This window comes from Rhinichthys klamathensis, unplaced genomic scaffold, assembly GCF_029890125.1.
Source record: "Rhinichthys klamathensis goyatoka isolate OS25496 unplaced genomic scaffold, OSU_Roscu_1.1 h1tg000727l_1, whole genome shotgun sequence".
NCBI classification, from domain to species: Eukaryota; Metazoa; Chordata; class Actinopteri; order Cypriniformes; family Leuciscidae; genus Rhinichthys; species Rhinichthys klamathensis.
In genome coordinates, this window is record NW_026607141.1 from 552,365 (window position 1) to 562,932 (window position 10,568).

The window sequence follows — 10,568 nt, forward strand, 5'->3', positions numbered from 1 at the left end:
CTTAAGCGAACCAGAGACAACTTATAACAATCTCTCAAAGTGCAAACAAATAAGAAAGAAGCTTGTTCTTTAGTGCAAAATTAATGCAAAATCAAAGCAGTGATTATGTTGTCATAAACAGTAGTATTGTGTGGATGGCAGCATGTTATCTTAATAAATCATGATTCAGCAATATAAGAATAATGGAAAATATCCACTTGGATGTTAATCTAAGCTTAGATGTTGTTAAGCGGAAACGATCAGTTGTGAACAGCATTTAAACAATAAAAATAACAATGTGCCATGATTCAACACTAACCTGGAGTTAAATTACAGAAACTACTTTAAGTATTTCACGTTTAGCACTAACACACTCCAGAATTTTACTTAAAAGTGGTTTCAATTCCAGCTCTGAGATTCATGAAAACTGTACGTAATGTACCAAGATTAGCACTTATCATAAAAAAATACTGCAATTAAGGTGATTTGGAGAAGAAAAAAATGAAATGTAGTGAAAACGTTTACTTCAAAAACATTAACATAAAAATTGTGAACATAATAAAATGACTCTTCATCCACTGCTGTTTTATAATTGCTTCTTAACTAAGATTTTACATACACAGAACTAATTCGATTCCTGCCAAATAAATTGCTAATTCTATGAACAGGGGCTCTAAAATATTTTGGTCTCAATATATATATATATATTTTTAAATAAAACACATAGCAGCTCAATCATGAAACACAAGTATAGCAAATTTCTGCATAGATCATTTGTAAATTTACATAAGAATGACTTTACAAACAATGTATATCAACCGTTTTTGTTTGAATGTTGTTTTTGTACATGAATTTCAAAACAAAAACTTTACATACATCGCTTGTGAAAGCAAAATGTAAATTGCCGCAAAATGGATGGTTTTACAAAGGACTTGTACAACATTCATAAAAGCATACTTGCGTAGACTCTTGTATTCAGTTCACTTTGACATTTTACAGAAAAATACTTTGACAAATGTGAATGTTTTTGTAGATGAATTTCAAAACAAAAAAATATCTTAAACTATTGTTATGTACATGGTTTATAAAAGCATTTTTACGTAAACTGTTGCATTAAATTTAGTGTGAAAAGTTACGTAAAAAATTATTTACAATGTACATAAATGCTTTTTTGTGCATTAATTTCAAAACAAAAACTCCCTTAAACTATTATGTACATAGTTCATAAAAGAATTCTTAAGTAAATTGTTCCAGTTAATTTAGTCTGAAAATTTACGTAAAAACGTATGTTATTTTGTACATACATTTTAAAACAAAAACTATGATTACTAAATTGTTACATTCAATTCAGTCACAGTTTACATCAAAATTATATTATGAGCAAAGTACATGAATGTCATAAAATTACGTTAGTTATGTACATAGCTCGTAAAATCATCCTTGTGTAAATTTTCGCATTGAATCGAATGCAACAATTTAGCAATTACGGTTTACTTTTGTTTTAAAAGTTCATGTTCATTGTTCGTAAAACAATTTCTATGTAAATTGTCACACTGAATTGAATTCAACAATGTAATGAGAGTTTAAGTGAGTTTTTGTTTTGAAATTCACATGTAAAACAACATGTATATTATACGCAAGGCAAAGTTATAGTTTTGACAAAGTTGTCGAATTTAAGCGAATGCATTTAAACTAATGATTGAGTTTAAATTCATGCACAAAAACAAAAATGTACATTGTCAAGGTATTCTTATGTAAATTTTCGCATTGAATTGAATGAGACAATTTAAGTAAAAATAGCTTGACAATTAATGTACATTTTGTTTTGTTTTAGATTAATTTAAAATGTATATACATTTTTTAAACAAAAACCAAACTATTATTACTAAATTATTGCATTCGATTAAAAATGTCCATAAAAGTTGGTTTACGATCAGTGTATATGAACTTCCGAAAATGAAAAACTTATTGCAAAATTGTCCATTTAATTTGACAATTTACATAAAAATTGTTTTATGAACAAAGTACTTGAATGCTGTTTTCACACATGAATTTCAATTATTCGTAAAAGCATTCTTATGCAAAAAGACTCACAAGAAGAATGTGTCTACAGATGATTTACACACAAATGTGCACAGATCGTGTTTCGTGAATGAGCCGTGGAGTGTACATACCTCTACTGTACATTTATCTCGACACAATGATTGACGTTCTTGTGGATCCAGGAAACATTTTCATTTCATGTCAGACTCTAGGAAAAAAAAACTTGTTTAATTAGAATAACCATACGCACAATATTTTATTCATTAGTCTGACTCGTATATAAATACCTAAAAAAAAAAAAAAGGCATAATAACAAACATTCAGTCCTCAAATTGAGACGCTGTTGTTGGCTGTCGATTGGCTCGTTCACGGGAAGAGTAAGTCTAGCTTAGGAGCCCATTCCAGGGCAGAGTTTACCACGGCTAAAGCCGCGGCCCCCAACGCCACAGTCAAACCCATGACCGCTAGCCTCATGAAGCGCCGTCCCGTGGTTTGCACGACCGCCACGGTGCTGCGCTGGGCCTCCAGTGTGCGCTTCTGCTGCTCCATCCGTCTCTGCCGGAGAACCGTGTCCGGGCGCTGCTGCGTCGACGCCAACTCAAAGTCTTTGAAGGTGGAGACGGCGGTTCTGGACAGAGAGAATGGTTTGTGAGATATTTGTTGCTGTGAGAAAGCCCTTCAGAGCAAGGCTGATAGACTCACTGCTGACTGCGCTCTCTGGCCAGCTCAGACGGAGGGAACTGAACGAACAGATCTCCCGCGCGGCTGATCAGAGTCTCGTACGGCAGGTCCTGCGGGATACGGGACAGGAGATGGTGCATCATGGCCATGTCACACTCACAGTCCAGCACCTCCTCCTCTCGATGCAGGACGATCTGCAGGAAGAAGAAAACGCTGGATTAGATTTACACAGGACACAAGGACGACCAATAAATGTGATAGAATTGCTTTGCTGTTGTGTGTTTGGATTTCTATTGAATCTTACAGCCTGGTTTTTAATGGTAGTATTAATATACTCTAAAAATGTACTTTAAAAAAATTTAATGGATTTTCTTTTAATATGAATACTTTATTTTTAAATTATGATAATAAAAATGTGATTTTTACTATATTAAATACAATACAATATGTGATGGATACAATAATAAGAAATACGTTTTTTTTTTTCATCATGGTAATGGCAATCTATGTTTATTTATGTTTTGTATCTATGTTACGTTAATGAGTGTTTTTTTATTATGGTAATGACATTTTTTAATATTAAATAATATCCCATTTTATGTAATGGTAATGACAATGAGATTTTTGCATTTTTTATGTTTTTCAAAATATGAAATGATATAAAATTGCATTATGGTAATGACTATTGGATTTAATTTATATATATATATATATATCGTATGGCATGGTAATGATAATGACATTTTTTGCATTATGGTAATTATGTATTTTTATATTTTTTAATAATACCTAATAGCATTAGGGTAATGAGTTCGATTTTTAAAAAATATTAATTAATATCCAACTGTATGGCATGGTAATGACAATGACATTTTTTTGTATTATGGTAATAAATATTTTTTTAAACACTAAATAATATATCATTTTATGTTATCACAATGAGATTTTTTAAATATTAAATGACAATGATTTTATTTTGCATTATGCTATTGACAATGATTTAAAAAAAATTGTATTAAATAATATCCTGTTTTATGTCACAGGAATGATGAGAATTTTCTGCCCTTTACATTAAAGAAAATTCATTTAACTTTTTTTTACGTTACAGTAGGCTACTAACAATTATGTGGAAAACAAAATAATAATAATCAAATTAATGTCACAATGCACAATCTTAATGGTCCTAAAAATAGGCTTAATTTTTTTAATGCAAAATATGTATATATTTTTAAAACTACTCTATAGTCTATTAGTATTTATTTAGTTACATACATCAAAAACTCCATGTTTGGAAGTTTAGGTAGACTGCAGATTCGGAACACAGTACTTTATTGTTCAATAGACAAATAGTCACGACATGAGAGAATGTGTCAATTATTTATTCAGACTCGACAACACGGCCTAAAAATAGCTGCTAATGCGGTGGCGGTGAAACTGCTGACCCACTTCTGCTGAATATCAGAAACCAGAGACTCAGAAGATGGCTTTGATGATAACGGAGTCAAACGAACGCAAACGTACCACAGCAGCAAAGTATATAGGCATGAGGGGATGGCAGGCCAGGAAGAAATCGTACAACCGGACCACATGACGGAAATCTGACAGCACGTGTCCGAACCAGGTGATGAGCCAGCTGAGGGCGAAAATCGTGCCCACTTCAGCTCTGTTGAGAAAATGAAGATGCTTATCTCAAACTACCCAAGTGAATAAAGAACATCGCTCATCATTCTTTCACGTGTTGCATAATGATGACCAAACAGGATCAATCAAACCATTGTGCTTCAACACAAACATACAAAGCAAACATAAAGGGGCGTATACTCACTGCTGCATGAAGTCGTACACTTCAGGGTTCACTCTCTCGATGATGGGCATCAGGTAGTTCAAGATGTGTTTGGTGTTGTCCATAGTGGGGTCCATAAAGTCCCTGAAATGCAAGTTAGATGCATGAAAAAGATCTACTTAGACATTAAAACAAAAAAGGTAACACTTTACAATCAGGTTTCAGTAGTTAACTACTTTTGTTAACATGAACTAAGAATGAACAATACTTCTACAGTATTTATTAATCTTTGCTAATGTTAATTTTGACATTTACTAATACATTATTAAAATCAAAGGTTGTATTTGTTAACATTAGTTAATGCACTGTGAACTAACATGAACAATCAATGAACAATTATGTTTTTATTACATTAACAAAGATGAATAAATACTGTAACAAATTGCTTATTGTTAGTTTATGTTAGTTAATACATTAACTAATGAACCTTATTGTAAAGTGTTACCCAAAAAAGTTTGTTTTAAGAAGATGTTTGACCTTACTATAATACAGCAACTGAAGTAATGACATATTTTGCTCCCTTTATTTTCAGCATAAATTAGGCCACATTCAAGAAATGTATAAATAAAAAAATCTATATTAATATTTTAAAGTTTAAATAATAATATTAATATATTTTTTAATTGTAGGAGGGAATTGAGCTTGATTATATTTTACAAATAAATGTTTTCAAATTTAAACAATAATGAATATTATTCACTTATTTAATAACAATAATGATAATATATTTTTACATTAGTGATGAGAATGAGATTTGTCGTTGGAGGAAATTGCACTTAATAATCTTTAATTAATAAAGATTATTATATAGAATATCCAATGTAATGTTTAAATAATAATGACATAACAAAATATATGTAGACAATGTTTAAGAATAAATAATAATAATATTTTCACATTACAGTTTTGAGAATGACATTTTTGTTAGAGGGAATTGCACTTAATTATATTGAACAATGTCAGAATGCAAAACAATTGGCAAAATATATATATATATATGTCCCATTCAGGTTCTGGACCGTTTTCTTTTTCGGTTCCTGGCCCACCTGAGATGGTGAGTGGAGAGTTTCTCCACCAGGGCAGTGGCGAGTCGTTCCCCGAGCACCAGGAGGAAGGTCACCACGATGTCATGGTAACCCTGATAATAGTGCAGCTGAGGGTTTTTCACAAGCACCCGCAGAATAATATCAGTCAGCTCCTCCTGAAGTCCCTCCCGCTGCTCGTCTGGCATCCCTGCGTCCATGAAACACAGAAAGCAGCTTTAGACATGTGCAGAGCCCAGCTCCAGATCCAGAAGCGGCAGCGCTGGTCAGCTCACCTGGAGGGAAGCGTCTGAGGGATCTCTGGACGTCCAGAAGCACTTGGTTGAAGTCCTTGTTGTTGTCTCGATCGACCGTCTCTGAAGAATGAAAACTTGATTAACATCGGAAAGTGAATTCCCCTCGGATGTCCTAAGTGATCGGTCTTACCTAGTTGCTCGGGTATGTTGTCTACAGACACGTTGAGCAGTCTGGGCCACACCTGGCGGCGGATCTCATCGGTCAGAAGACCTCCTTCACTGATGGCCATGCGCCTCAGAGCGGGCACATCCACGGGCGTCCCGTTCAGGGCCTGCGTGATCTCCGCCATCTTCCTCTTCCGTCGGGACTCGCCATCTGCAAACATGAAGCCTGGAGTCATTATCTAAATACTGCGCGTCCTCATACAGCACTGTCTTATTGTGCTTCAGCACAAGAGTTTACTGGAAATGAACAAGTTGACTAAGATCTTCACCCTTTCTCCTTCTTTTACGCAAGTCTTTTTGACACAACAGCCATTCCCAGAGGGACAGTAAGATTAAAAGGCTAGACATTGTCTTGAATGGGAACTATTTTAGTCTGACTCACAAAATTCACTCACGTCCCAAACATATGAAGCATTTGTGAAACAGTGCATAGTCTATTATGCCACACGTTTGGGTATGATGATTAATGTATTCTCTGAAAATATTTCCATAAATGTTATGAATAGGTACTTAAGATATAAAATAATGAGCACAAGGCTTGTAAATACAAAAGATAAGTCACAGGACACTCCCACAGGGAAAACATAATATGTATTTAAAGGATTATGAGGCAGAAATAAATTGTTACCACACCCAAAGAAAATAATATTTTTTTATATACAGTAGTCAACATTTGAAGTGGATCAAAACCTTTCATCAAAGTTATACATGAATTTTGAACAATACCCATTCTTGTCTTAGGACAACTTTGATGAACTTTTTTGATCGACTTCAAATGTTGACTACTGTATATAAATATTCCTATATCTATCAGACAAATACACATATGTATAATTTATATATCAACATATTTATGTATTGTTTCATCTCTCTCTCTCTCTCTATATATATATATATATATATATATATATATATATATATATATAGCCTAGATATATGAATTATAGATAGATAGATACATAGATAAGACAGACAGTAAGATAGATAGATGATAGATAGAGCAACAATATGATAGATGGATGGATGAATGTAGTGACAGTATGATTAATTGATAGATAGATAGATAGATAGATAGATAGATAGATAGATAGATAGATAGATAGATAGATAGATAGAACTACAGTGTGAAAGATAGATAATCCATTTTCAAATTCACCTAATTTCTATCTCATAAGATACAAACTTTTAAAATTAGTTTAGTACAAACTGTAATATTGAAACAGGCATTCATCTTTTATCGACAGTTAGAGCAGTGAAAAGCTCCCATGAGTCCCATCATGTCATAAATGAACACACTTTAATAAAACACACACCTTGTTTTCCGAGTCCATTGAGCGAGGAAGAAGCTCCGACACTGCGTGACTTCTTCATCCTGTCGCTAATGTCTGTCCCTTTCCTCGGGTTCAAGTCCAGCTACATCATTTTATTTCTATGCAATGCGAACAGCTGATGGGCTTTTCCTTTAGCTTGACAGCTAACCTACAGGCCACATCACCTCGTTAGCTGTGTAAACGCATGTCAAATGAAAAGCATGTGTCTCTCCGGTCTCTTTTACTCATGTCAAGGGTTTTAAATCAGTGCGTTCCGCCGAACCGACCCGACCCGGGACCTCTGAGTCTCTTTTGTGTCATTTCATGATGTGAATCGTTTCAGAAGCTCCAGCTGTAGTATCATCTGGGTTAATGTTTACGTGTGAGTGAAGGGTTATAGGAGTTGTAGTTTTATTGGAAAAAGGCGGTGTCCAAGCAACCATTCAAAATAAAAGTCCAAGATAATAAAAACAAACACATTTTTCGTTTTGTTTTTCTTTGTTTTTGTCCTACCCCCTAGAAACTGGCTGTAACAAGCATGGAAATTAAAAACAAAACAAAATGAATTTATGATGTACACATTTCATGGTTTAAATAAATACATAAATTAAATCATAGACGTTTTTATCACTCATATAAGAACAGTCAACGCTAGTCGGTCAGCTTTTAGGTCCATGTGATTAAAAAAAATCATAATTTAAAGAAACCTTTATTTTAAAATGTCGTTTTAAAATACTCTCGTGTATTTTTTTTGTCCCTCCGCGCTTGCCGTATGTTTTCACTCAGACCTGCTTGTCATGTGAGTCCAGTGATTGCCATAACATTGAGACAATATCGACTTTATCCAATCAACATATTTCATTTTTTATTACATTAAATAGACAAAATGCTTTCCCGGTTGTTAAAAGAACACCAAACGAAACAAAACGAAAGGAAAGAGTTGCAAGGTATGTGCTTCTGTAGATCTCTGCCGACTAGCTTTAGTTTACAGGCCCTTTTGGTACAACTCAAATGTATACTTGTCTGTTTTATTGTAATGTATTTAAGAAAATATGGCGTTAATTGGTAATTAATGTTCACTTGATCCCCAAACTCTATCCTGCATTCATCTGCATTCGCTGAACTTTGCTTTTATTTTGCACCTTATTTTTACTATATCATGGAGGACCATTTATGGAAAGAAATTCAAGTTTAATTTTATTTATTAACTTTAGATTTAAATACATTTAATTTAACTGATTTAAATTGCATTAAAATACGTCTAAACAATACCGAAATAATAGCTGCTAAATTGTTACATAAACAAGTGTTGTTTAAAATAAAGAAATACATAATAAAACTGTTCAAATAAAACAAATATCACTTTGTTAAAAAGAAATGACATTATGTTATGTTATGGTATGCAGTACTTGGTCAAGTGATAACACACTTGTATACTGTACAGAGAGACGAAGACGAGAGGCCATAACAGCTGCAACATGTTTAACAGAAGCCCTGGTGGATCATCTAAATGTGGGGTGAGTCCGATACATTTTATATGTTTGTAAAGGTAAAGGATTATACGGTCAGTTCATGTGATCACCGCGGTCATAATCCAAGTCTTTGTGCCGCTGTTATGACGAAACTGTGCAAAAGCAGCTTAGAACCGCACGGTTGGATGCAACAGAGCATTGTTCTCGCAACAGCCGACGTTATGAAACCGAGGCTGGAATGAAAATGTGTATAATTGATGCGTTCATGTCGTGTGAAGTTGCGAGGTGGGAACTCATGTTTACGACGTCAGGTTCACGTCACTTTCGTCAGAAGCTACTTCTCTTAAAGGTAGTTAGTTCACCCAAAAATGAAAACTATCCCATAATTTACTCACAACTCAAGCCATCCTAGTTGTTTATGACTTTCTTCTTTCAGCCAAACACAATCAGAGTTATATTAAAACATATCCTGGTTCTTCTAAGCTTTATAATGGGAGTGAATAGTAACTGAGATTTTGAAGCCCAAAAAAGAGCATCCATCCATCATAAAGTAATCCATACGGCTCCAGGGGGTTGATAAATGCCTTCTGAAGCAAAGCAATGTGTTTTTGTAAGAAAAATATTCATATCTATTGTGAACTATCATCACTAGCTTTCCGGTAACGGACGTACGTGAGTCTAGTTCTGGCGGAAGAGTGACCTATGTATTTTTCTATGTATATTTTTCTATGGTTCATGTCCTCAGACTCATAATTATGCATATTTATGGCAACATTATCAATGAATCTGCAGCATTCAGGTGGTACAAGTTGGAGCTCAGTTGTAATTACGAGTTCTACGAGGACTGAACACTTTTTACAAGTCGTAATTACAACAAAGAGTGAATGCACCAAAAGAAATCTTTCACATTTCACAAATTTCATGTAAAAGCGTAGAGATGTATGAAGCACAGCTCACACAGAAGACACTTTCAAACCAATCAGCTTTCTGTTGGTTAGCGCGCCGATTTCTGTTGAAACCTCCGATCGCGCATATTCCTTTTGAAGTGACTGGATTTCGCCTGCAGATTTTCACCAAACAACAATAATGTAATAAATTGTAATATCTCCGAATCTCTGCTCAGGGTGGCGCAGGCCTACGTCAACCAGCGCAAGCTGGACCATGAGGTGAAGACGCTGCAGGTTCAGGCCAGTCAGTTCTCCAAGCAGACGGCCCAGTGGATCAGCATGGTGGAGAACTTCAACCAGGCCTTAAAAGTACACCAGCTTTTTTTTTTTTTATAGTGATTCATGTTTTTCATAATTTAGTGTTTCTCTGAAGTGAAATTTGCAGGTTTCATGACCGATTCTTCTTTTACAGGAAATCGGAGACGTGGAGAACTGGGCGAGAAGTATCGAGATGGACATGCGGACGATTGCGACAGCTCTGGAGTACGTGCATAAAGGCCCGGTTCAGCCCGCGTCCTCATGAGCGGATGGACTGAAACCCAAAGGCTTTTCCTCCAACTGTTGGAGGAACTTGGACACTGTTGTTTGAGACATTTGTGTCTCAATTATTCACTGCTGGAATAACTGTTTATTTAGAATTTGGTTCATTTTTTATTTTCGTTTTATGTAATATCAATGTGCTTGTGTAATAAAAACAAATACTTGTGCTATAACTGCTGCGTTGGAGCATGTTATTGCAGTTATGGTCATATTTTACCCTCAAAAGTTCTGGGATTCACCTTGTTCAGA

At 34.6% G+C, this 10,568-nt stretch overlaps 2 protein-coding genes across 2 annotated transcripts; one reads left to right on the plus strand and one right to left on the minus strand.

Annotated features, from left to right (window-relative positions):
* Positions 1 to 1,892: 1,892 nt before the first annotated feature.
* Positions 1,893 to 7,759, minus strand: tbc1d20 (TBC1 domain family, member 20). Its single transcript, XM_056242532.1, has 8 exons — positions 7,364 to 7,759; positions 6,016 to 6,201; positions 5,865 to 5,945; positions 5,593 to 5,779; positions 4,529 to 4,630; positions 4,225 to 4,366; positions 2,725 to 2,897; positions 1,893 to 2,650 (listed from the first exon to the last, which is right to left on the minus strand). Exons 1-8 carry the CDS (start codon positions 7,419 to 7,421, stop codon positions 2,389 to 2,391), a joined length of 1,191 nt encoding a protein of 396 aa, XP_056098507.1. The 5' UTR covers positions 7,422 to 7,759; the 3' UTR covers positions 1,893 to 2,388.
* Positions 7,760 to 8,179: 420 nt separating this feature from the next.
* Positions 8,180 to 10,361, plus strand: bloc1s1 (biogenesis of lysosomal organelles complex-1, subunit 1). The gene is made up of 4 exons (XM_056242453.1): positions 8,180 to 8,307; positions 8,805 to 8,877; positions 9,956 to 10,088; positions 10,192 to 10,361. Exons 1-4 carry the CDS (start codon positions 8,247 to 8,249, stop codon positions 10,300 to 10,302), a joined length of 378 nt encoding a protein of 125 aa, XP_056098428.1. The 5' UTR covers positions 8,180 to 8,246; the 3' UTR covers positions 10,303 to 10,361.
* The last annotated feature ends 207 nt before the right edge of the window (positions 10,362 to 10,568 follow it).